The 26,456-nt window shown below is 44.7% G+C and overlaps 2 protein-coding genes across 4 annotated transcripts in view; one reads left to right on the top strand and one right to left on the bottom strand.

Moving 5' to 3' along the window:
- The window catches only part of SSTR5 (somatostatin receptor 5), a 591,623-nt gene that overhangs the window by 374,983 nt on the left and 190,184 nt on the right, over positions 1 to 26,456 (bottom strand). The window lies entirely within an intron of this gene.
- LOC103525477 lies at positions 5,106 to 24,795 on the top strand. Of its 3 annotated transcripts, none has more exons than XM_030459856.1 (20): positions 5,106 to 5,243; positions 5,775 to 6,058; positions 6,516 to 6,645; positions 6,793 to 6,886; positions 7,636 to 7,786; positions 8,160 to 8,322; positions 9,652 to 9,777; positions 10,725 to 10,787; positions 15,453 to 15,575; positions 15,938 to 16,093; positions 16,741 to 16,794; positions 17,067 to 17,284; positions 18,084 to 18,160; positions 18,334 to 18,444; positions 20,012 to 20,098; positions 21,392 to 21,499; positions 21,702 to 21,823; positions 22,030 to 22,152; positions 23,495 to 23,537; positions 23,705 to 24,795. In XM_030459856.1, exons 2-20 carry the CDS (start codon positions 5,953 to 5,955, stop codon positions 23,780 to 23,782), a joined length of 2,133 nt encoding a protein of 710 aa, XP_030315716.1. In that variant the 5' UTR covers positions 5,106 to 5,243; positions 5,775 to 5,952; the 3' UTR covers positions 23,783 to 24,795. The 3 variants fall into 3 exon arrangements, with proteins under 3 accessions (XP_030315716.1, XP_030315718.1, XP_030315719.1); XM_030459858.1 differs by having other exon boundaries at positions 5,108 to 5,151; XM_030459859.1 differs by having other exon boundaries at positions 5,172 to 5,243; positions 10,728 to 10,787.

Below are 26,456 nucleotides of genomic sequence, written 5' to 3' on the forward strand. Positions count from 1 at the left end.
GAATTAGTGTCCCCCTAAAAACCCAAATCCCCTGGGAATGGAGCTTCTCCCTGCATCTCCTTTCTTTGGTCTTGGAGAAGGAAAGAGATGACAAGGGGAAGAAGCTAAATGTTTTCTTTCAAGCATTAAGAAAACCCCAGGTTGTCCTGGGAGTGCTGGAAGGAGCAAAGGACTCAAGCCTTAAAACCCAGTTTATTCTGGGGCTGCAGCAGGTTTTCACCCCTTCTACCTACATAGGAAAAAAAAATCATAAATACCTCACCCAGAGCAATTCCTGCCTGCTCAGAGTCCCCTCCTGAGGCGTTTTCTCCTCTGTGGACTCTTTGGTGTCTCATTAGGCATGATTGCTGCCCAGGCCTTTTCATGACTGTTGAGTTTCTGTTGTGTCCATGCTGGGTCTGTAGCTTTCTGATGGTTCCTCTCTCATCCATGCACACATCTCACCACAACACTTCTAGGAACTGATGTTTGGGGTTTCTGTGCACTGGCCAGTTGGTTGAAATGGGCACCAGGGGGCTGGGGCTCTGGGGGAAACATGCCCTCATACATGGCTAGCACCACATCCATCTTCTTTCCTAAAAAAAAAACCAGATTCAAGTAAAAGCTGATTTCTTTTTTAGGTGAAGGTAGAAAGTTGCTCTGGCAGACCCCAAACTACCCAATTTTCCTTGCTCTGCTACCATTTTTCTCCTCTTGCAGAGTGGGGTGTGTTTTGGTTGGGTGTTGTTGGTTTTTCCTGTCCTTTTGGCTCCTGTTTTCTTGAGGCACAGGGATGGTTTCCTCCCATCTCAGTGGCAGAGGGATGCAAACAGGACCTGTCACTCACTCCTACACACATCATAATCACAGAAGCCTGGTTTCCTTCTGAAACCTGAGCAGAGCTGAGTCCACACAGCAGATGAGGCTTTGTCAGCCCATTGCAACCTGCCAGGAGGCAAAGATTAAAAGGGAGGGAGAGGAGGAAACCCCTGGAAGTCACCATGGAAAGTTCACCTGGTAGCAGAGGCAATGAATCTGTGGAGAGAGGGAGCTGGGAAAGACCACAACTCTTTTCCCAGCAGCTCAGTTAGAAGAAATTTTTTACACTTGTACCACTGAACATCCTTTTTCTGGGCCAAACAAGCAACAAGAGCCATGCCATGAGTCAGCTCAAGATCTGCAGCACCTTGGTTGGGCTCAGCAAGGCTGCTGGATTAGCACTTGCCCAGGTGGAATTGTAGGGTTTCAATCCTCAGGGCCTTTTTCCCAGCCAATTGATCCATCCCAAGCCTTTCATCAGGTACCAAATGGGCCTTTTGCCTTCCAGCAGAATGAAGCAGCAGTAAATATCAATGGGACGTGAAAACTTCTTTTTTTTTTTTTTTTGAGCAGACATTTTAATGGTGTGTTTGCTCCCCAGCTCTGCCATTGTGGTCAGAGGGAAATTCCCCTTCCCACTTCAGGAGCTGGTGGAGGGAAACCCATCCCTCCAGCCCTGGGCTGCTCCTTCCCAAAAAACTCAGTTCTGCAGCACCACTGCTCCTTCTCAGCCTTCCTGGAAGCACTGAAATGGGTCAAATCTGGGACATTTCTGCTCCTCTCCCCTGGAAAATCAGCCCAGAGCGTTCAGGGCTGTGTGGGGATGCAGCTTTCCTGCTGCATGGTGTGTTCCTTCCTTAACATTCCACCTTCCAGCCTTGTCTACATTCCACTCCTTTATTTTGATCTCCTCAAATGTACCCTCCTCTTTTTTTACCCCCAGACCCCTCTTCCAGGCCAAACACAGCCCAGCAGGATAAACCTCCTGCTTCCTTTGCATGGAGAGGAGCAAAGGGGAGCAGCTGGCAAAGTGGGAAAGCTGTTACCTTTGTGCTGAAACAGGAGCAGAAGTTGTTTGCAGTTTCTAGGGGTGTTCTGAGACATTTGGAGCAGTTTCTGGCCCAGCTCTTGGCTGGCAGTTGAGATGAACACCTGCCTGGTGGCTGATCCTCTCACTCTGGGGGGTTTCACTGGAAGCTCCTTCTCCTTTTTATTTGCTTCATGCAGCTTCTGACTCCAAATCCCAGAATCTCAGGGGCTGAAAGGCACCTCTGGAGATCCCTCTGGAGATCTGGACCTCTGGAAATCCAGACCAAGTGGGTTTGGAATGCTTCTGACTCCAAATCCCAGAATCTCAGGGGTTGAAAGGGACCTCTGGAGATCTTCTCCTCCAGAGCAGGTGAGTTTGGAATGTCCTCAGAAACAGGGATTCCACCACCTCTTTGGGCAGCCTGTGCTCTGCTGCTCTCCACACGGAGAAATTCCTTTTTATTTGCTTCATGCAGCTTGTGATTCCAAATCCCAGAATCTCAGGGCTTGAAAGGGACCTCTGGAGATCTTCTCCTCCAGAGCAGGTGGGTTTGGAATGTCCCCAGAAACAGGGACTCCACCAGCTCCCTGGGCAGCCTGTGCTCTGTTGCTCTGGAACTGGAGAAATTCCTTTTTATTTGCTTCATGCAGCTTCTGACTCCAAATCCCAGAATCTCAGGGGTTGAAAGGCACCTCTGGAGATCCCTCTGGAGATCTGGACCTCTGGAGATCCAGAGCAGGTGGGTTTGGAATGCTTCTGACTCCAAATCCCAGAATCTCAGGGGTTGAAAGGGACCTCTGGAGATCTTCTCCTCCAGAGCAGGTGAGTTTGGAATGTCCCCAGAAACGGGGACTCCATCAGCAATTTGGGCAGCCTGTGCTCTGCTGCTCTGCAACTGGAGAAATTCCTTTTTATTTGCTTCATGCAGCTTCTGACTCCAAATCCCAGAATCTCAGGGACCTCTGGAGATCCCTCTGGAGATCTGGACCTCTGGAGATCCAGACCAGGTGGGTTTTGAATGCTTCTGACTCCAAATCCCAGAATATCAAAGGGTTGAAAGGGACCTCTGGAGATCTTCTCCTCCAGAGCAGATGAGTTTGGAATGTCCCCAGAAACGGGGACTCCATCAGCAATTTGGGCAGCCTGTGCTCTGCTGCTCTGGAACTGGAGAAATTCCTCCTGTTACCTCCTGTCCTGTGGAAAAAAATAATAAATCAATAGGGAATTGCATCCTCCCAGGCTGTGGGGGCAGAAGGAGCTCTTTTTTTCACCCCAAGTGCAGAAGACCCTGCCCTAGAAGATGAGGATCATGAAGCCTTCCAGGTCTGAGCACAACAGCCATGGCAGAGCAGGCTGAGCCATCTGAAATCCAAACTACAGATTTTACACCCACACCACTAAAAAAAAAAAAATAGAAATAAGACAGCAACGCCAACTCTTCATCTGGAAGGAGAGGAAACACCAGAGTGGTTGTTTAGGATGAGGCACAGCACTCAAGTCCTGACCATATTTAGCCATAAGATCATCTCCTAGGGTTTTTCTGCCTGGGAGCAAAGTTTTAAGGAAAATAAAAAAGAAAAAAATAAAATAATCATTCTGGCCAAGTGCCAGACCTGCTTTTATTATTTCTCCCTGCTCAGTGCTTCTGTCCCATCACCTGAACTGCTTTGTTGGGTTACCTGGGGCTGCTAAAATGCAGTGTGAAGGAGAGGTCTCTGCTGGAAGCCCTCCCTGCAGCTGAAACCAGGCCACATATTTAGGTGTAGGTTCAGATTGTTTTTTAATTTAAGAGCAGAAACTTGAAACATTTCGCCCAAACGTGTTGAAAGCTCTGAAGACATTATGGATTATTCATGGAATAAACACTCATTTGTAAGGTTGTGGGGTTTTTGGGGGGTTTTCTTTAGCACAGGAATATTTCAGGCAGTGTGATGTGTCTACAGAAAAATGGGGATTTTATCCTGAGTTCCTGATATTAACGATAGCAGAAACATTCCTTATTTTTAGGACTGGTGCTTTCTGCTGAAAACACTAACCAGCTCTTAACTAATGGGTAATAATGAACATTTCCCTGAGAATCAGCCTTCAGCCATTCCCGTGCCAACCACTGCACTTGGCTGATGACTTTTCCCCAGAAATGCTGTTACACTTGTTGCCCTGAACACCAGAAAATCATTTTATTTTATCCTTTATTTACCATTTCTTACTTCCCTGATCCTTTCCCACCCCCCCCAGGAGGTGATTACTTCACCACGAGCCTATTAAACCATCGCAGCTTTACATCTCCAGTTTCCCATGTTGCAGAATTTCCTTTTTTTTTATTATTTTTGAGGTATTTTCCCCAGCCTGTGTGGAGCTCTGGTACCATCTAGTGTTCCTGGGCAAGTCCTCAGTCCTTTTCCTTCAGCTGACAAGCCTGTCGCGACAGAACACGGCGATAAGAGGCGACTGCAGCAGTCACAACGTTTCCTGGGCTGTCCTGGAAGGGAAGGAACATTCCTGGCTGTGGGAAAGGCCCCGCAGCACCGCGCTGCCCGCCAAAAAATTAAAATAAATAAAATAAAAATTAAAAAATAAATCGCCTTGGGCCTTCAGCGCCTTTCCCTTCTCCTGCGGCGCTTCAAGAGGCCCCCGCGCTGCTGGCGATTCCTCCCTCATCCCACAGAGGAGGAGGAGGAAGGGTGGAAAATGTGTATTTTAAATACACACAGAGGGAGCCGGGCCCGCCCTGCGGCCCTCAGGTCCCCTCAGTGCCCTCATCAAAGATGGCGGCAGCAGCGCTGCACCCCTCAGGTCCCCTCAGTGCCCTCACTGGAAATGGGGGCCCCTGCACTGCACCCCTCAGGTCCCCCCAATGCCCTCACTAAAGACAGGGACCCTGCACTGCACCCCACAGCCCTCAGGTCCCCTCAGTGCCCACACCAAGCATGGCGGACACTGCACTGCACCCCGCAGCCCTCAGGTCCCCCCAGTGCCCTCACTAAACATGGCGCCTCCTGCACTGCACCCCTCAGGTTCCCCTCAATGCCCTTATCAAAGATGGCGGCGCCTGCACTGCACTCCTCAGGTTCCCCTCAATGCCCTCACTAAAGATGGCGGCGCCTGCACTGCACCCCTCAGGTTCCCCCCAAGGTCCCCGCAGTGCCCTTATCAAAGATGGCGGCCCCTGCACTGCAGTCCTCGGGTCTCCCCCCACCCTTTTGCCCTCACTAAAGATGGCAGCCTCAGCGCTGCGGTACCCAGGGGCGGTGAGGGCGGAAGTTGCGCGGGTGGCGTCACGGCCCGGGCCCCCGTTTCCGGGGTCGGCGCCTCGGAAGCTCTCGGTGCGTTCAAAGAGTGGCGGGGAGGAGAGGCCCGGAGGGAGCGGCCCCGGGGCCCGGCGGGGTTTGGGAAGGGGGCAAATGGGGAACCGAGGGTGAGTTCTGGGCAGGAGGTTGGGGGGAGGGGGAAACCGAGGGTGAGTTTTGGGCAGGAGGTGGGGGGGCGGATCGTGATGGGAAGGGCTTGAGGGGGGGCAAGGCCCTGGGGGGCTGAGGGGGGAGATGTGGGGGGGGCAGTGAGGGGGGAGATGTGGGAGGGGAGTGAGGGGGTTTGGAGGGGGTTGGGAGGGGGTTGAAGGGGTTTGGAGGGGTCCAAGTGGTGGTGGGAAATTTGGGGAGGGAAAGGGGGGGAGGTGGCTGAAGGGTGGGGGGGGAAGGTTGGGGGGGGTTATGGGGTGAGGGAGGGGGGTCTGGGGGTGACTTTTGGGGGCTGGGTGTGGGGGGGTCTGTGCTGGGTGTTCCTGGAGCCTCAGGCACCCAGGAGGCAGTTGAAGGTCGTTGGGGCTACTGGTAGCAGGAGTTCTGGTTAGGGGCTGAGCCCACCCAAGGGGTGGCAGCTCTCATCCTTTGTTCCTTATTTTATTTTTTTGTTTCCTTCTCTCTATTCCCACCTACTTTTTCTTTAGGATTCTCTCAGTCTTGGATGTGGTTTTTGAGCTGCTGACTGCCCCTAGCAGAACTTCCTCACCCTAAATGAAGAGATCAGGCCTTGGGGAAGTAGTTTCCTTCCCTTCTTGAGGAAAGGAACTGCCTTTGTGTCCTGTTGGCTGACAGAGAGCTCCCTTCCTTTGGAATTCAGCAACCATGGGGCCACCAGAAAGAGAAGAGAAAGAGCAGAGCATAATCCTGATCAGTGATGATGAATCTGAGGGCACTCTGGGGAATTCAGTTCTGGTGGTGGACCCACTGGGTAAGGACTCCACGGAACTTTTGGTGTGAAACGTGCAGCTGAAGTGCTTGAAGGGTTTCTTCCTGCTGCCAGGAAAAAAAAAAAAACAATAAAAAAGTGCTTAAAAAAATAAGTAAGATCAGGAGGAGCTGCCATGAATTCCTAACTTTTAGGATTTCTTTGATGGTGCTAAATACCCTAAAGGATACTCCTATTAGCTTGAGAATATTACAAGCTTAGCTGAGACTGGGCCTTCCCTGTGTTGCTTGGACCTTTCTTTGCTTGCATTACCTCTCTTTTGATAATAATATTTGGAAGTTTTTATCTCCTGGGGCACTGCACCATTCTTACTGACACCATAGGAGAGCAGAAAGAAGTTTGGGCCTGTTTTAAAGAAAAATAACTGTCAGCAGCTGTTGGAATGCTGAGGAAGTTGCCTTTTATTTGTGATTTAGAGCACATTCTCCCTTTCCTGCAGACAAAACAACCCTGGAAGAGGAGAAAGCTGAAGAAGTTGTGGATGAGGAATGTGAGCTGGTGGTTACTTTCTGTAAACAAGCAAAAGTGATGCCTCATGCCAGATACGACTGCACCACCCACCCCTTTGAGTAGGTCGGGGAGAGGGTGGGGAGGTTTCATTTTTGCACATTTAACCCTTTTTTTTCAAGTCCCCTCGTTCCCTTTTCCCCCGGCTGAAGGGAGGAGCAGCCAGCGTGGTGCATAAATAAACATCCTTCTGTTTTCCCATCCCCCAGGAGAAGGGAATGTGACACATGCTCCCCCCTGGGGACAAACGCGGAGATTTGTAACCAGTGCTACTGCTACATCTGTGACAAACTGGCCTCTGAGGTAAGCAGAGCTGCACAACTTTTGATTAAAACTCAAGTAATTAAAAAAAAAAACAACTGTTCTTCAGGATTAAATGAGACAGGCAGCTTGATCACACCCTGATGCTTCCTTTCCTTCATGGTTTTCTGTCTGTCTGCTCCCCAGTCCTGCTAAAATGCAATCCCTGTCCTGTTCCTGGTAGTCCAACCACTTGTTGGAGCAGACACTCCCTGGGTTTAAGGATCAACCCCTGGATCTCCTCTTGGCTTTCAGCTCCCAGAGTGTTGCAGGGATTCAGGTGACTCAGACAAATGTCAAACTTTAAGACTCTCCTAACCTAAAAGTGAGGGAGTTGAGGGAATTGGGTGCATGGGGCTGTTTTTTTGGGGAGTTTTATTAACATTCAGTCACCTCTGAGCTGTGAGCAAAGTTGGGGTGGAGGTGCCAAGGTTCTGGTTTTCTTTGAGAGTGAGGAGGGTGCCAGCCCGGGTGCCTCTGTGAGGTGTTCACCAATTTTTCTTTTTTATTTTTATTTTTCTTTTTTAATTTAAGCTCTGATACTGAGCTCCTGCCACATTGACCTCTTGCCCTGTCTGTCAGAAAACTTCCCTGTAGCTTTGCAAAGGTGTGTAAAGGATGAGAGGAGTTTTAGCCCTTCCCTCACAGGCCAGGAATTTAACTTTTCAGTCGCTCAACCAGGCTAAAAAGTTTAAAAAAAAAAAAACAAAAACTGAAAACCTTTCCCCTGTTTTCTACATTTTCTGGAATAGTGCCAGAACTGGACAACTCCATCTCTCTGCCACTGCAATGCACACAATAAAAGCAAATTCTGGAAGGACCAAAGGGACTTTGCCTTGGCTGGAGTCCTGGTCATCTTCAATTTTGAGCTCACAGACATCGACTCAGAGCTTCGGCGTGGGGGTGAGTGGGCTCCTGGGACCCCCCTGGCTTGGTGGGTGGTTGGTCTGCTCCACAGCTCCTTGCAAAAAAGTCCTGGTTTGGGCCAGGATAAAGGTAATTTTCTGTCTTGGATTTTTGGAGGCTTTTTAAGTCTCTTTTTTTGGGCCATATGTAAACCAGACAGAGGTCTGCGAGTCCAGTTTGTGCTTTCCTGCTCTCCTCCCTCTGAAGGAAGCAACAAAATCGGTGATAAGATTAGGTGTGAGTAACTTGCTGAACATTTTACATGGAACACCAGTGATTTGCCTTCCTGTTCCTTGTTGTTTGGAAACATTTTTGCAAAAGAGTACAAAAACACCCAACATTTTTGTTTCACCTCTGCCTGCTCTCTTAGGAAGCCTCCTGATAGAATTTATCCAGGAGCTCTCTGTGGAATATAACAAATATCTGCTTGGAGAAAGGATTCCTCCCACACTGCACCAATGCTTTTGCCTCCCCAAATTGCCTCCTGGGGAATGCAACATCTGCAGGTCACGGAACTTGGAGGTGGTTTACAAGTAAGTGACAGCAGCTACTGGGAGCACCCCCTCTCAGTGGAGGTTTCCTTTCCCCCTGGGCAAGTGACAGGCACAACTCTGGCCCCTGGTGCAGCAGAAACAGAGCTGAGAGAACCAACTTGGCCAGTGAGCAATCCAGTGGCACTTGGTTGGGGTTTAAACACCCCCTTACAAACATCTTTATTTGAATAATCTTAAATACAGCATTGAATCTCTTGTGCTGTGCTAAGAAAGGTGGTAAGAGCCTCATTATAACTTGGGAAGGCATGAAAGAAAAGGCTGTGCTTTTACTAATTTGTGTTTTTAGGGTGCTGTGTGCCTTGAGATTTGGGGTTTTTCACTTGATATGTGCATATAAAATGTTTTAAGTAACAGTTGTGCAAACGTCCTTGTGGCTACCTCATGCTTTTCAAGGCTCTCAGTTTCATTGAATCACAGAATCATGGAATGGGCTGGGTTGGAAGGGACCTCAGAGCTCATCAAGTCCAACCCTTGATCCACTCCCCCCGTGGTTCCCAGCCCATGGCACTCAGTGCCACATCCAGGCTCTTTGGAAAGATCTCCAGACACGGAGAATCCACTACTTCCCTGGGCAGCCCATTCCAATGCCTGATCACCCTCTCCAGAAAGAAATTCTTTCTCATCTCCAACCTAAACCTCCCCTGGCACAACTTGAGACCCTGCCCTCTTGTCTTGCTGAGAGTTGCCTGGGAAAAGAGCCCAACCCCCCCCTGGCTCCAACCTCCTTTCAGGGAGTTGTAGAGAGTGATGAGGTCTCCCCTGAGCCTCCTCTTCTCCAGCCTCAACACCCCCAGCTCCCTCAGCCCTTCCTCACAGCAATTCTGCTGGATCCCTTCACAGCCTCCTTGCTCTTCTCTGGACCTGCTCCAGCACCTCAATCTCCTTCCTGAGGGGCTGAGGGGCCCAGAACTGGACACAGTACTCAAGCTGTGGCCTCCCCAGGGCTGAGCACAGGGACAGAATCCCTTCCCTGGACCTGCTGGCCACGCTGTTCCTGAGCCAGCCCAGGATGCCATTGGCCTTCTTGGCCACCTGGGCACACTGCTGACTCCTGTTCAGCTTCCTGGCAATCCAGACTCCCAGGTCCCTTTCTGCCACTCTGTGCCCAGCCTGGAGCTCCCCATGGGGTTGTTGTGGCCAAAGTGCAGGACCTGGTACTTGGAATGTTGAACCTCATCCCATTGGGATCAGCCCAACTCTCCAGTCTGTCCAGGTCCCTCAGACTCCAGAATGGTCATATTTGCCATTTGTTTCCAAAGTTGCATCACTGCAGACACTTTCTTTTAACAGACTGCTTCACTTCCTCAGGTACTCTGGAGTTTTTGCTCTGGTATCAAGATTTTTAAATCAGGCAGAAACAGAAAGACCTAAAGCTGCTGCTGTCATGTTTCTGGGAGCAGCTAAGGAGATAGCTCTCCACAAAGACCCTGCTTTGTGAGTACCCTGTTCCACACCTCTTGTTTCCTTGGTTTGCTCCTCAGAGGGAGGAGGCTAAATGAGAAAATGTTTGGGGGTAGGGACAGCACAAAGATCACAGCTCTGGCTGCAGCACAGCAGGAAGAAAATGAGTGAACCAGTGTAACCAGAGGGGTGATGGGGGTGGATCTGGGGGAGAAGAGAAGGTTAAAGGTTGGATGAGAGAGGAAGAAGGGAAGTGGGATTGAGTGATGAGGAGGGGAGGTGATCCCCAGTAAAATCCCCAGCAAAAGAAAGGAATTTGAGATGGGAGCTGAGAGGAGGAAGAGTGAAAGGCAGAAGATGATGGCAGGGGAGGTTAATTCCCCAGGAGAAAGGAGGGAGGGAACTCTTCTGAGGGGATTTTTTTGAGAAATCTCTGCCTCAGAACTGTCAGGAAGGGAGGGTGTGATGTTCCTTGGGCTGTAGCTGTTCCCCTAGGTCTGGAAGCTGCTCTCTCAGGTGGGAGAACTGCATGATAAATAAATAAAAACTTAAATACTTCAGTCTCTGCTACTTGTGCTGTTTATTTTCTTGTTTCTATCCTGGCTGTTCCATGCTTGATGAGTCTTTAGTTTGAGCATGGACCCAAGGTGTGCTTTGGAAAACCTCAATATTTTGGGGCTGAAATTCAGGGTGTTTTATAAAGGAGAGGTACAGGTGTTATAAAGGAGAGATACAGGTGTTCTGGCTTGGTTTGACAGCCAGAGTCAGAAGCTCCTCTGCAGTTCTTTCAGAGGAACACTCAAGGCTTGCAAGGAGTGGGCTGGACACATTCTTGGGGTAGATCTCTCTTTATTCCCTTTATTGGGTCCCCCAGCATTCTCTGAAGTTAAATGGGATGTGGTTTGGGCAGAGGGAAAAGGCAGGAAAACCAAGCAAACACTGACTAGGTTGTTTTTTTGGGTTTTTTTCTCCTCTCTTAGAAGCTGGCAGAACCTTGGGCATACTGATTCCTTAAAGATTGCTGTCCCCTGCCTGCTGCAGAGGTAAGAGCTGGCTGTTTCCAGGATGTGGGGTGGGTCCTGGCAGCAAAACTTTCTGCTGGCATTTAAAATGCATTTTGAGTGACATCTGCTCCAAGCTGAAAAGTAAAGTAAAAAGAAAGAAAAAAAAAAAAAAAGGAAAAAGGGAAAAAAAGGAAAAAAAAGGGGGGGAAAAAAGGGAAAAAAAGGAAAAAAATTAAAAAAGGGAAAAAGGAAAAAAATGAAAAAGGAAAAAAGGGGAAAAAGGAAAAAAATGGAAAAAAGGGGAAAAAAGGAAAAAGGGGAAAAAAGGAAAATAAAAAGAAAAAAATAAAAGGAAAAAAAGGAAAATGAAAGGGGAAAAAAGGAAAATAAAAGGGGAAAAAAAGGAAAATAAAAGGGGAAAAAAAGGAAAATAAAAGGGGAAAAAAGGAAAATAAAAGGGGAAAAAAGAAAATAAAAGGGAAAAAAAGGAAAATAAAAGGGGAAAAAAAGGGAAAATAAAAGGGAAAAAAAGGAAAATAAAAGGAAAAAATGAAAGAAAAAAAAGGAAAATAAAAGGGAAAAAGGAAAATAAAAGGAAAAAAAAGGGAAAAAAAGGAAAAAAAATAAAAGGAAAAAAAATGAAAGGAAAAAAAATAAAAAAGTGACTGCTTTAAGCTCTTAAAATCCGAAAGTAAAGTTGACCCAGTTGTTAATCTGCTGTTTCTGTAGCATTAGGAACTCCTCATCCGGGAGGACAATCCCAGAGTCCTGGCTCAGGCACTGTTTGAGCAGAGCAGGAACAACCAGTGTGGGCTGGAGGTGAAGAGGGACAGGCAGGAGAACACCCAAACACCACCACCCAGAGCTCAGCTCTGCACTTGCACCCTACAGATCAGGATTTTCAGGAGCTAGGCTGAGTATTTGTCCCTTTCTCTGAAGGACAAAGGGAACACCTGCCACAAAAAGGCTCAAACCTTTTTTTTTTTTTTCTTCTTTTTATTGCCTGCAAGGAGAAGAACTCAAAGCTAGGGAGATGGGTTGGGTTTGGACTGGTCTAGGGGTGTTCTGAAGCAGACCAGAAGGTGGTGTCAGGCAGCTGCTTGTGGTTGTTGAGGTCAAAAATGCCTGAAGATGAGAAGAGCAGCCTGGGGGTGCTCTGCAGGGATGGGGTGGCCAGGGCTGGAACACAGAAAGTTCCCCCAGAGGCTGCTGAATGAGGCCATGGAGCTCACTTGGCTCAGTTCAGTTCTCATTTTAGCTTTGCAGTTCACCTTAAACTTGACATTCACTTGCCACAGAAGGGTAATGAATTAAACCCCATGCAGCACTACAGGCTGGGCACAGAGTGGCAGAAAGGGACCTGGGAGTCTGGATTGCCAGGAAGCTGAACAGGAGGCAGCAGTGTGCCCAGGTGGCCAAGAAGGCCAATGGCATCCTGGGCTGGCTCAGGAACAGCGTGGCCAGCAGGTCCAGGGAAGGGATTCTGCCCCTGTGCTCAGCCCTGGTGAGGCCACAGCTTGAGTCCTGTGTCCAGTTCTGGGCCCCTCAGCCCCTCAGGAAGGAGATTGAGGTGCTGGAGCAGGTCCAGAGAAGAGCAAGGAGGCTGTGAAGGGATCTAGCAGAATTCCTGTGAGGAAGGGCTGAGGGAGCTGGGGGTGTTGAGGCTGGAGAAGAGGAGGCTCAGGGGAGACCTCATCACTCTCTGCAACTCCCTGAAAGGAGGTTGGAGCCAGGGGGGGGGTTGGGCTCTTTTCCCAGGCAACTCTCAGCAAGACAAGAGGGCAGGGTCTCAAGTTGTGCCAGGGGAGGTTTAGGTTGGAGATGAGAAAGAATTTCTTTCTGGAGAGGGTGATCAGGCATTGGAATGGGCTGCCCAGGGAAGTAGTGGATTCTCCGTGTCTGGAGATCTTTCCAAAGAGCCTGGATGTGGCACTGAGTGCCATGGGCTGGGAACCACGGGGGGAGTGGATCAAGGGTTGGACTTGATGATCTCTGAGGTCCCTTCCAACCCAGCCAGTTCTGTGATTCTATGATTGTAAGAATTAACTTTTTTCCTTCAGGAGCACTCAAAACCAATTATTAACAGTGTTTAAAGACTCAAAACTCTGTTATGAATACAAATTCATTAACATATATTAAAAGTTTTAATTCTACATAAAATAAATTGACACAAACAGCTTGGCCTGATCCACTCTCCTTACAGGAATTAATCCTGTCAGGATCTTTTCTCTTTTTCACAATTATATTAATAATATATATTAATATATACTAATATATATTAATATGTAATATTTATATATAATTGTTTATATATATATTAATATTTTAATATATAATATATATAATTATATATTATATATAACTATATATGATATATAATATATAATATGTAATTATGTATTATATATAATATATTATTTATAATGTGATATATAATATTAATATTAATATATTAATATATTTTAACAATTATATTAATAAAAACAAATATTAACAATTAACAAAAACACCTCTCATTTGAAACTCCTGACAGGTATAACCTAAATCCTTTACCATTTTTCATTTTAAATTACTATTCTGGATTTTTTTTAATTCCTTTTTTTAAGGAATAAATAAATAATATTTTAAAATATTATAAAAAAATAATTTTAAAATTATTTAATTTCTTTAATTCCTTTCTTTAAAAGAACAGGAAAAAGATGATTTTTTTTTTCCCATCTCCTTCCCCCTCTTTTTCAAGAGGAAATTTCCTCATTTGGGTCAGATGTTATCTCCAGTTTTCAGCTAAGAAATAAATGGTTTCCTTGGCTGTGGAGCTGCCAGGAGCTGAGGTTGATCACATCCCTCACTGTAAGTTTCTGCAGCATTTCTCCCATCTGCTCACTGGGGGTCTTTGTTTTAAGACTTAAAACCACAGAACCTTGGTGTCACTGATATGGAAAAAATAATAACCAAAGGGCAATGCTCTTCTTCTCTACAAATACTGAAGCACAAACTTAAAGAGAGATCATAACTGCCTAGCTCATAGTTAAAAAAGAACCAAACCCAAACAACTCCAAGCTTCTGTAGAATATTTTCCCATAGGAATAAAAAAAAACCTGCAACAATTTAATATTAATTCATCTGATTTGAAAATATTCTGCTTTTTCTTTTCTTTTTATTAAATGTAGGGATATTTTCCCATAGGAATAAAGAAACCCTGCAGCAACTTAATATTGATTCATCTGATTTGAAAATACTTTGGTTTTTCTGTTCTATTTTTAAAATGTAGGAGTATTTTCCTATAGGAATAAAATAAAACCCTGCAACAATTTAATGTTAATTAATCTAATTTGAAAATATTTTTGTTTTTCTTTTCTATTTTTAAAATGTAGGGATATTTTCCCATAGGAATAAAATAAAAACCTGCAACAATTTAATATTAATTCATCTGATTTGAAAATATTCTGCTTTTTCTTTTCTTTTTATTAAATGTAGGAATATTTTCCTATAGGAATAAAATAAAAACCTGCAACAATTTAATATTGATTCATCTGATTTGAAAATATTTTGGTTTTTCTTTTTTTTTAAATGTAGGATTTTTTTAGATGTAGGAATATTTTCCTATAGGAATAAAGAAAACCTGCAGCAACTTAATATTGATTCATCTGACTTGAAAATATTCTGGTTTTTCTTTTTATTAAATGTAGGAATATTTTCCCATAGGAATAAAGAAATCCTGCAACAATTTAATATTGATTCATCTGATTTGAAAATACTTTGGTTTTTCTTTTCTATTTTTAAAATGTAGGAGTATTTTCCTATAGGAATAAAGAAAACCTGCAGCAACTTAATATTGATTCATCTGATTTGAAAATATTCTGGTTTTTCTTTTTTTTAAATGTAGGAATATTTTCCCATTGGAATAAAAAAAAACCTGCAACAATTTAATATTAATTCATCTGATTTGAAAATATTTTTGTTTTTCTTTTCTATTTTTAAAATGTAGGGATATTTTCCTATAGGAATAAAATAAAAACCTGCAACAATTTAATATTAATTCATCTGATTTGAAAATATTCTGCTTTTTCTTTTCTTTTTTTAAAATGTAGGAGTATTTTCCCATAGGAAAAAAAAACCCTGCAGCAATTTAATGTTAATTCATCTCATTTGAAAATACTTTGGTTTTTCTTTTCTTTTTTTAAAATGTAGGAGTATTTTCCTGTAGGAATAAAAAAAACCTGCAACAATTTAATATTAATTCATCTGATTTGAAAATCTTTTGGTTTTTCTTTTTTTTAAAATGGAGGATTTTTTAAATGTAGGAATATTTTCCCATAGGAATAAAATAAAAACCTGCAACAGCTTAGTATTGATTCATCTGATTTGAAAATATTCTGGTTTTTCTTTTTATTAAATGTAGGAATATTTTCCCATAGGAAAAAAAAACCTTGCAACAACTTAATATTAATTCATCTGATTTGAAAATCTTTTGGTTTTTCTTTTCTTTATTTAAAATGTAGGAGTATTTTCCCATAGGAAAAAAAAACCCTGCAACAATTTAATGTTAATTCATCTAATTTGAAAATACTTTGGTTTTTCTTTTCTTTTTTTAAAATGTAGGAGTATTTTCCTGTAGGAATAAAAAAAAAACCTGCAACAATTTAATATTGATTCATGTAATTTGAAAATATTTTGATTTTTCTTTTCTTTTTTAATATGTAGGATCACAACACACCTTCAGAGGATGCTGGTGTTGTGTGACTTCCCAAAAAGTCTGTATGACAAGTTTGTGAGTTTTTTTCAGTCCATCTCCCTTCCATGTCACTGTTTTGGCTTCTCAAATAGGTATGTTCTGGGGGTTTTATTTACAGAGTTTTATTTATTTTATTTATATTTATTTTTATTTATTTTATTTATAGAGTTGCCTGATTTGAAAACAGACACACAGATTGGTTCTTTCACTGCTGATGTCAGGCATGAGCATTTCTGAATAAAATTTCAGTGTTTGTCCTGTTCTTACAGGAGAAGTTGCTGCTTGATTATGGCTAAATTGTCCATAAAGCTTTTTTCTCTCTTTCCCTTCCCCAGAATTAAGCTGCAAATCTTAATATTTTATTGGCAAACCTTCATGGTGCTTAAGGGTGTAATAAATAACGTGGTGTGCAAACAAGCTGTGGTTAAAAATGACTTTATTATTGTGCTTCCAGCTTGAACGTTGTGCCCTGGGACCATGGATTACTGACCACAGTTTTAAAAGGTCAGAACATCACTGGGCAAAGAACACAGAAAGGAAGAAAAATATTTCTGTGGGAAACACTCCCTGTTATAGAGGCTCGAGTGGAGAAGTTGGAAGACAACATGAAGTGAGATGGGTTTGGGCTTCATTTGGATTTTTTCATTTGCTGAACTCAACCTTTACATTTCCTGTGGTGCCAGCTGCCATGCAGGGAATTCCTGCCCTCTGCAGGAGTTTTGTCTCATGGGGAAATGGACAAAACAAAGGCACAGTTTGAGCCTGGCCATGCTCCCATTACTTCTTATCAACAAGGCCAGTAGCTTTTTGAAGCTTTTCTCAAAACAGAAGCAAGCACTCTGGACACTTCAGGAGCAGAAAAGAATGTGGCAGAGGATCATTTCTGTGTTTCCATGAACCCAGTAGGTTTGAGATGTTGATGTTGAAAACAAATTCTGTTCATCAGGGGCTGACTTGCTAGAGGAGAGAGGAAAAAAGTGCATTCTGGTCTCAGGCTCTTCAGAAGTCTTTATTCAGAAGAATAGAGACCATGTAAAGAGTTAAATAAATCCTGGTTTATATTTCCAGAGTGCAGGAAACTTCTTTCCAGCAGTCTCTTTCTGCCAGTTAGTTGTATTTCTATCCTATTGTGCAATGTGTGGAAAGATCTCTTGTTTTACTTCATTCATCACAGTAAATATTTGATCAACCTTTATGTATTGTTGCATTTCCTTCCTCTTCCTACTCACTCTCTTTTCTTTTTCTTCCTCTCCCCAGCTATAAAGAAGTTGTTCGTTACCTGAGAGCTGTCAAGTGCAATGATACCAAAGGGTAAATAATTTGGGGGTTTTTCCCTTTTCTTTTTTTTTTTTTAGATTATTTTTTTCCCAGATTATTTCTTTGCTTTAAGATGGTGTCCCAGGCTGTTTCTTCAAATAATAAAGTGACAGGAAAAAAAAGCAGGAGGGTTTTGGCAGCTGTTTGCCAAACATTCTTCCTTACTTCATGGAACTTCTTACCTGTCAAGCATAATCAGATCTCTCCATCCCTCTTTGAAAACAGTTATGGTTATGTACAAATATTCCTTTCTTTCCTCCTTCCAGGTTGAGAAACCTTCGAGATAAAATCCCTTTCTACTTGTGTAAAACTGGAGACTTCATGGATGCAACACACTCACTGCTGTTTCCCACCAACAGCCTGGCCTGCTGCACTGCCTGCAGGATCACACCCCTCCAGTTTGAGGTCTACCTGAAGATGTTCAGAACAGGCAGTGTCCCCTCTGGGAAGAGTATGCTAGATCCTGGACCTTGGATCCCAGCTGGCAAGTGTCACTTCTTGTTTATGTCTGTTGAGAACTGGATTTGGCTACAACTTTTACCTTTTCATTCAACCCAGCAACATTTTGAGGGACCCTGAACTCAACTATAAAGAGTCCAGGCTGGAATGTGGCACCTGATGCTGGGCAGGAAGAATATCTTTATATCTGAGTGTGAATTGTTGAGTACACTTCACCCAGGATGTCAGTTGTGTCAGCTGGGGAGCTGTTTTGCTGAAAGCAACCTCTGACAAGGAGACACAAAGCTCTCTTGTTACCTCCTGGCATCAGGAAGAGCAGTGTGTAACTTGGCATTCTGATATGGCTCAGCTTTGACCTTGAATAAAATCTTCCTGCTAGAAAGGGTTTCACAATCTGTGTCAGTAATTCACAATCCTGCTGTCAGTAATTTCACCACTGAGAACTCTGATCTCTGTCCTGCTGTGTGCTGCTTGTCAAGGTGTATTCTGAAATAAAAGATGTGTTCACCAGCTAGGGGAATTCTTAGATGCTGACTGTGCATGGCTCTGCTCTGTGAGGTCCCTAAAGAAGATTTTGCTCTGTGACAGCTTTCTCTGAATTGTATCCAGCACTTTGCAGCTTCCCAGAGTAGTGTTTTACAGTTGATGGTGTTTTCCTATTCAGAATCCACAGAATATTGTTACAATAGTTGTAATCAATTCTCTGTTTTTGCTTATTTTCTGTAGAAACACATCTGTAACTTAGTTACGATCTTGTTTGTGTTCACACTCAAGGTATTCAGGGAATGAAAGATAAATTTGGGTTTTTTTTTTCCTTCTTGCAGGGTCTCCTTTGAAAGACAGCATCCTAATTAAGCAGGCACTCAGACTCCTTTACAGCAACATCTCACTCTACAGGAATGTGAGTCTGCACTGAAACTGTGGCCCATCCAGTCATTTCTGCATTTTACCTATTTTGGCCAATTATTTCTCTAAATTACTTCTCCAATTTACTATCAGAACCCTTCTTCTGTGAACAGTTTACCCCTCTGAAAAGATTTGACTTTGTAAAACAAATATTCTGTTGCATTTCAGCCTAAATGCTGGAGTTCCCTCATCATGATCTTGGGTAGCAGCAATTTTTTGGAGAGAAGTGGGCACCTACACCCCCTATCCCTGAAGGAGCCACCTCTTGACTTCCAAAAGGTACCTGGAACCATGAGATGGGGCAATCTCTTGTCTTGGTTTTATGCAAGACTTGATTTGGTGTGGTGGGGGCATTGGCTCATTCCTCTAAACACTGAGGTTAACTTTTGGGTTCCTCATCAATTATTCCTGTGGTTTGTGTCAAACTTTACAAGAGGTTGTGATTCAAAAGTGTTAAATCATAGAATCACAGAACTGGCTGGGTTGGAAGGGACCTCAGAGCTCATCAAGTCCAACCCTTGATCCACTCCCCCCGTGGTTCCCAGCCCATGGCACTCAGTGCCACATCCAGGCTCTTTGGAAAGATCTCCAGACACGGAGAATCCACTACTTCCCTGGGCAGCCCATTCCAATGCCTGATCACCCTCTCCAGAAAGAAATTCTTTCTCATCTCCAACCTAAACCTCCCCTGGCACAACTTGAGACCCTGCACTCTTGTCTTGCTGAGAGTTGCCTGGGAAAAGAGCCCAACCCCCCCCTGGCTCCAACCTCCTTTCAGGGAGTTGGAGAGAGTGATGAGGTCTCCCCTGAGCCTCCTCTTCTCCAGCCTCAACACCCCCAGCTCCCTCAGCCCTTCCTCACAGCAATTCTGCTGGATCCCTTCACAGCCTCCTTGCTCTTCTCTGGACCTGCTCCAGCACCTCAATCTCCTTCCTGAGCTGAGGGGCCCAGAACTGGACACAGCAATGGTCTGGATGGAACTGGGGCTGCAGGGAGCATGGCAGAGGTTATGGAGCCAGGTTTATCTCTGCACCCAGCTTGCTTCTGGTTCTGCTCCTGCAGAGATGAACTGGGGCAGTGGATGGGGGGAGTTGATGCTCAGAGTTGAGGCTGATGCTCTCTGGAGGTGGGACTGAGGAGGTAGCAGGGGCTTGGGAAGCAGGGAGATGCTAGGTGTGAAAGCTTCAGCTCTGCCAGGGGAGGTTTAGGTTGGATATTAGGAAAAAATTCTTATGCCCATGGCCTCTTGTCTTGCTGAGAGTTGCCAGGGAAAAGAGCCCAACCCCCCCCTGGCTCCAACCTCCTTTCAGGGAGTTGGAGAGAGTGATGAGGTCTCCCCTGAGCCTCCTCTTCTCCAGCCTCAACACCCCCAGCTCCCTCAGCCCTTCCTCACAGGATCTGTGCTGGATCCCTTCACCAGCCCAGTTGCCTCCTTTGGACCTGCTCCAGCACCTCAATCTCCTTCCTGAGCTGAGGGGCCCAGAACTGGACACAAATGCAGCAGTGAACAGATCCACACTGCTTGCAGCTCAGTGCCTAGGAATGGGTCAGAGTGCAAAATGGATAGGAAAGCAGATTAAGAAAAATATTTTCAGGTAGTCCTAAGAAGTCAGGATCTGAGTATTTTCCTCAGAAGAAGAGGAGCAGCTCTGCTAAGCACAGCAGGTTGGAATGAAGGGGTTGTGTGATTGGTGAGTGCTGTAGAACCTTCACTTTCCTTGAAGATGATGTGGTTAAAGAAATAAAAGAACATTAAGAACACATGAAACTATCTTGGGCATGGGCAGAGGTTTGCAGAGTGTGTGAGCATCTCTGCCCTTCACTTGTGACTCTGTTTCTGTCACAGGGGGTGCTGGCAGTCAGTGGTGGCCTTTTGGAGGACCTGAAGGCAAAAGTCAATGTTTCTTTACCATCCTCTATTTTCACTCCTCATGTAAGTGTGTGCACAGCAGTAAGGAAATTCCACATGTTTCTTGTTTTCCCATGTTTCTTGTTTCCCCGTTTTCCCATGTTTCTTTTCTCCCCTTCTCCCCTTCTTCTCCCCTTCTTCTCCCCTTCTTCTCCCCTTCTTCTCCCCTTCTTCTCCCCTTCTTCTCCCCTTCTTCTCCCCTTCTTCTCCCCTTCTTCTCCCCTTCTTCTCCCCTTCTTCTCCCTTCTTCTCCCTTCTTTCTCTCCCCTTCTTTCTTCTCCCCTTCTTTCTTCTCCCCTTCTTTCTTCTCCCCTTCTTTCTTCTCCCCTTCTTTCTTCTCCCCTTCTTTCTTCTCCCCTTCTTTCTTCTCCCCTTCTTTCTTCTCCCCTTCTTTCTTCTCCCCTTCTTTCTTCTCCCCTTCTTTCTTCTCCCCTTCTTTCTTCTCCCCTTCTTTCTTCTCCCCTTCTTTCTTCTCCCCTTCTTTCTTCTCCCCTTCTTTCTTCTCCCCTTCTTTCTTCTCCCCTTCTTTCTTTCTTTGTTGTTTTCCTGTCGTTTTCCCAGTTTTCTCATGCTTGAAGGTACAGCAGTGCTGAAAACAGTTTGGTTATTATGAAAGCTTGTAAGAGAGGGGGCTTGAAGCTTTTTTTGGGGGGGGGGAGCAGCATAAGACTTCTTGGCACAGTCTAAGGGCTAGAGCAGATCTGAGGGCAAGAAAACTGCCCTGCTCTGTTCTGGTTTGACACTGCCTCAAGGCAGGACACATCTCACTTCATCACATTAAATTTATGCATTTGTCAAGTGAGAGGGTTGGTAATGATTCTGCCTTAACTGATTGTAGTGTTTGATTCCAACCCTTGGAGATGGAACAGCCTGCAGTTTCTGAGCTTCTTAAAATGATGGTTTCAGAAGTAGTGGAACACATTTAAAGATGGCTTGAAATATACAATCAACACACCTAAAGAGCTGTGACACTCTTTTTTACTCCTTTTGAGGATATTACATTTAGCCTCCTCTCCAAATAGGTGACTTCTGGGCCAGATTTTTTTTTTGTCTTTAATTCTGCTTCTGTGGTGGTGCCAGACTTGGGATTTCTGTGAGGACCTTGAAAGCAGCAGGTGAAATGTCCCATACAAACACAATTATCTGTTCATGTCTGACTTCCAGCCTCTCAGACTGCAGTGGGAATAAATAATAATAATAATAATAATAATAATAATAATAATAATAATAATAATAATAATGTGCTGCTTTGACTGGATAAAAGTAATGGGAAAATGAGTTTTTAATCCCTCCCTTCTTCTTTGCTTCTTCCTGCAGTTGCACCATGAGGCTTGCCTGATTCTTGCAGTGCAAGCAATACACCAGATGCTCTTTTGTGATCTTCCATATTTGAATTCCTTTTTGGAGATAGCCCTGGCTTTTGGGGTGAGTCCTAGGGACTGAGTTTTGTTCTAAGAGATCAAAGCAAATTATATTTAAAATCTGTGCAACGCCAACGTGGAGATTTTAGACATATTTAACTTGGTTTTGTTCCTCTTTACCTTTGATGACCTTTAATTTATTCTGGTTCCTTAAGAAATTATTGGCAATTAGGTTAAGTCACTGCTCTTATTTTGGCTCTTCCTAGAATAACTTCTGGGCTCTGAGGCTGTTACTGGAGCACCTTTCCTATGAAGAACATGTTCTCCAGGGCACTGTCAACCTGATTTTGAGAGACCTGGATCGTCAGAAAGCAACAATGTTAAAGCTGTGAGTAAACACTTGTTTTCCTGACCTCTGTCTGATGGTGAGCAGTCAGAGCAGTCCCCCAGCAGTAACATTTAGCAGAGAGATAACCCTTAGCTCTTTGAAACCACTGCTCTGGGTAAGTCAAGAGTGCACATAAGATGCTGGGAATCAGGAGGAAAGTTGTCTCTGAACAGCTGTGTTCTGTCTCCTGGTTTTATTTGGCTTAGGTGGCAAAACCTTGGTCCCCAGTACGTGGGTGAGTTCCTTTGCCTGTTCCTGACTTGCAGACACAAGAGGATGCAGTCCATTGGCCTCTTTGCTCTGAATATTATTACAGAGAACCTGCATGTGTAAGTGTGAATCTTCACCCTACCAAACAGAAAAGCAACACTGAGGGGAGTTTCAGCTGAATTGTCTTAATTCCCAGGTCATTCTTGCTTTTATTTCTTCCCTTTTATTAGCAGTGGTAAAGACACTGAACACAATGTTTTGGGTAGATTTAAAGTTGTTCTGTGTTATCAGTGGCAGCCAAATGGCCTTCTCACTGCCCAGTGTTATGAAAACATCTGAGCTGCTCTGCACAGCCCTGCCCTGTCAGCAAGGTGACACATGGTGCAGTCCTGTCCTCTTGCTTCTGTGTCATTGCCACCAACCCCAAGCAAAAAATTGAATTACAACAAAGGAGTTCCTGCACTCTAGGAGGCACAAAACTGCATGAAATGTTATTTAGAGAAAAGAGTGGAAAGAAGCTCAGAAGGTGCCTTATTGTGGAGGTACAGGAGTACCTGTGCTGATGTTTCTTTTAAACTGGTAGGAAACACTTCACGTGGAGGTGAGGGAGCAGATCTACACCAAAAAACTACAGATTCAGGAACATGTGGGCACTGTCATGCAAACTGAGGGCAGCACTAGGTTGCTGCTTGTCATTCTTACCTTCTTTTTAAAAAGGAGACAGAGCACTTGAAGCCCAAAGCTTCAGTGGGTGAGGAAGAGATTTCTAAAAACAGTCTTGAGGTCTTTCTTTAGGTGCCAAGTGATAACACTGATGTCTCACTCCTGAAACCAGGAGCTGTTTGCAAGTATAATCCTTGCTCTCCTGTGTTAGTAAAAATTTATAGGATTTAGAGTGATAGATGTAGGTCTATTGACATAATTGTTTTCAAATTAATTGCCTCTGTGGTTGAATAGCAGAAGGCACAGTAATTGGTTGCTCTGGCAGTTCTAATTCACACCTAGCTGATGGCAGCAGAGTAATGCTGAGAATTCACCTCTTCCTGACTCTCTTCAGTGGAAATCATGGGAATGGGAGCTGACCTCTGAAATGTTTCTGTTTCTTCCCTCCAACCTTTGCTGTGTGTAGCTGAGAAATGAAAAATCCCTCATTACACTCAGCTGGGTGTGAGCTAAGCTGCATTTAACAAATCTGCAGTTCCAGTGATTATCTTTCTTTGGTCTGTGAGGCTTTATAGCATGCTCTAGCAGAGACCCAGGAGAATCTGATGAAATCTTGTGTCTTGTGGTTTATCTTTAATTATTTCACTGCACCACCGATGCTGCAGTCATCTCTGTTTGGAACTTCAAGTGAATTGTTGGTTTAGCCTCCTGAATAATGCAAAACTGGGAGTGGCTGAGGCCAGGGCTGGGTCTGTCCCTGTCAGAAAAGGGGAGTAAGAATCTGTGTCTGTTTTTCAGGTGTCCATGGGCAAAGCATCTTTGCAACTTCTTCCACAACGCAGTGAGTATCTCTGTTGTAGAACTTAACAGCAAAGCAGTGACAACAATATTGCTATTCATTAGGTGTTTAATTGCATCATCTGATAAATCATGTATCAAACATATGTCAGTGCCATTTATTATTATAAATACTCAAGTATCCTAACTAGTTTTTCTCTCTCTGCCCAGGGATTAAGGCACCTGCCCCTTGGCCCTGCAGCTCACACCGAAGTCTCCAAGTTCATAAACATTTTTGAAAAACTCTAATCCAGTAGAACCTCCAGGAATATCTTCCAGTTTGTCTTAAATCTGAGAAATCTCTTCGTGGAGTCCCCTGTGTTCTGCTTTGGTTGTCATCTTCAAAAACATTCAGCCAAGAACTGACTTCAGAAAGACCCAAAAAAACCCAAAACTGAGCCCCTGTGTTATGACAGTGAACGGTGGCTGCGTTTCAGCAGACCTTTTGGAACTTTCAGGTCCATGTACTAAGCAGTGGTTGGAAGCAAGAGCAGGCTTAGGTTTGTTTTATGGTTTTTTAAAAGCCAATCTGTAGAGAGATCACAGAAGGAATGAGGAGAGAGGAACCCAAGCAAAGGAGGAAGGCCCACGAGTCTGTACCTGTGGGCGAGGTGGCTCCAGCAGAGCAACTACAGGGAGAGGAAAGGTTTTTAAAAAAAAAACAAACAGGAAAAGTGCCTCTCTGCAGGTGTAGCAGGGGGTGTTACAGTGCTGTTTGCACATCCTCTTTTTTACTGTGTGCCTATGAAATTAAACCACTCTTGAGGCTGAAAGACATTAACTGCAGCTTGCTTACTGCCTTCAAGAAAGCAGATTCAGGGAGGCCTAAGGCAGTGAAGAGCTTGGTTTGGGTGTAAATAAAAAGACTCATTTTCAGGGTTTTCCAGCTGAGAGGCTTTGGTTTTTATGTTCTGTGATAGGTGACAGACTGGTGCTGACAGCTCTCTGGGTTTCTCAAATCCTTAATTTACTGGTAAGCTTCTGAGTTGACTTTTAAATAGAGAAATCTTTCTAGCCTGGTTTCTACCCTGCCCTGCTCTACCTGTCTGAGTGGGTTTGGCAGTCAGGTTAAAAAAAAAACCTTAGTACATGATGACCTGTATTTTGCACATTTAATGCTTTCAGTGGCTTTTCCAGCTTTTCTTATCCCAAATAAGCTATGCTGCTGTTCAGGTTTGTTACAGAAGTGTACATGTATCTAAATCCACACAACCTCCAAGTAAAACTCTGTAGAAATTCTGTCATTATGTCATCAGTTCTGATTGGGGGGGTTTGTTACTTCTTTAAACTGTTGTTATGCCTGTGTCTTATGCTCTCCAAGCTCAGCCAGGACAGGCAGAAGGCAGTGAAGCCCCTGGATACTCCGATCAGGTTCTGCTGACTGCCAGCTGGGCTGGCCACACCGTGTCCTTTTCTGCTCCATATTCCCCAAGAAGCACTTGGCTCCTTCATCCCAGTTTCCAAGAGAAGTGTTTCTTCCATGTTCCTGATAATATCTTTCTTACCTCATCTACCTGAGGAGTAGAAGGTCCTTGTTCCTCTTATGGCTGCGGGGGAGAAAAAATAGGGAGAGGGAGGCTGCAAACACTCAGCTTTGTAAGTGCTGCATCTGCAGCTTTCCTTCCTTGCCTTGCCCTGTGGCCTGGGGTGCTCTCCAGGTGCTCCCCAGCAATTCAGAGTTTGGGCTAAGAGCTCCTCAGCTCTCAAATTTTATTAATCAGGGCCCCTGGAGTAATACCAGGGTGTGATGCTCTGCTCTGTCACTTTGCTGTGGGTGTAAAGAGTCAACAGCAAACCCAAGGATGTGAGTCTGAGCTGGGTGGTGGCTTCAGTGTCACCCTGGGCAGAGGAGGGTGAGGGCAGGTGATCTCTGAGCCCTTCAAGCCTGGATTTACCATCACAAAGAAAGGCTGGGAGCTGCTTATTTACTGTAAGTAAACAGCATTATCTATTCATTATTCATCCTCTGCTGATTGTGATGAGTTACAGCAGCCCTTACAGTGAGGGTCATGCTATAGATCAAGACATAATCTTTTATCTATGTGAAAAAAAAAAGGTTTTTTTCTGAAGATCTCCACCTGACTCGGGCCATGGGTTGGTTGTCAGGTAGTCATGACAATCAGCCACAGTGGAAAACACCTCCCTGCTGCCCTGAGCTTGTGCCTGGTGGAAGCCCAAAGGTAAATGGAAGGCTGATCCCCTCTGCTTTGCTCCAGGTATAATTGAGATGAAAGGAGCTCATTAAAAATTGAAACGAGTAGTTTGGAGAGGAAAATGGGCACCTGGAGCTCTCATCCAAATATTGTATTTTAGCAAGCAGAACTCTGCTGTTGCAGCAAGTGTTTGTACAGCTGGGGCTGCCAAAGGGTAAACAGAACATTTGCAAGTAGGAGGCTGTATTGACCAAAAAAAAAAAAAAATTAAAATAGTAAAATTGTCTTCTGCTGTTAAATCCTGGAACAGGAATCCCAGCATCCAGCCATGATCTCCCTGTGTGGTGCCACTGCTGAGGGACAGGACTGCTGAGCTGGATTGCTGGTAAAGTGATGGTTTCCAGGCCCTGGGGGTGATGTTGAAGACAACTCAACAACCCCTCAGTCAAGGGCTGCCAGGGAACCCGTGGGGCTCTTCCAGCTCTGCTCCACCTGGGAATGGTGCTCCCTTTACACCCAGGCTGTGGGGGAAGGATGGGGAGTGGGCAAGGGGGGATTTGTACCATGGGAAGGGGTGCTGCACAGGGGCCCCCCCTGCATGATGCTTCCCAAAAGTGAGTGCTGAGGGGGAGAGGGATGAAGCTGTTTCTACCAAGGACATTAATTAATTTGCTAAATGAGTTGAGTCTAAAATCCCATCCCAGAGAGAGCCAGAATTAGCAGCCAGCAGGGAGGGCAGATCCTCTGCTTCCCAGGGATGGCCTTGGGGG

Source organism: Calypte anna, chromosome 14 (assembly GCF_003957555.1).
Source record: "Calypte anna isolate BGI_N300 chromosome 14, bCalAnn1_v1.p, whole genome shotgun sequence".
Taxonomy (NCBI): Eukaryota; Metazoa; Chordata; class Aves; order Apodiformes; family Trochilidae; genus Calypte; species Calypte anna.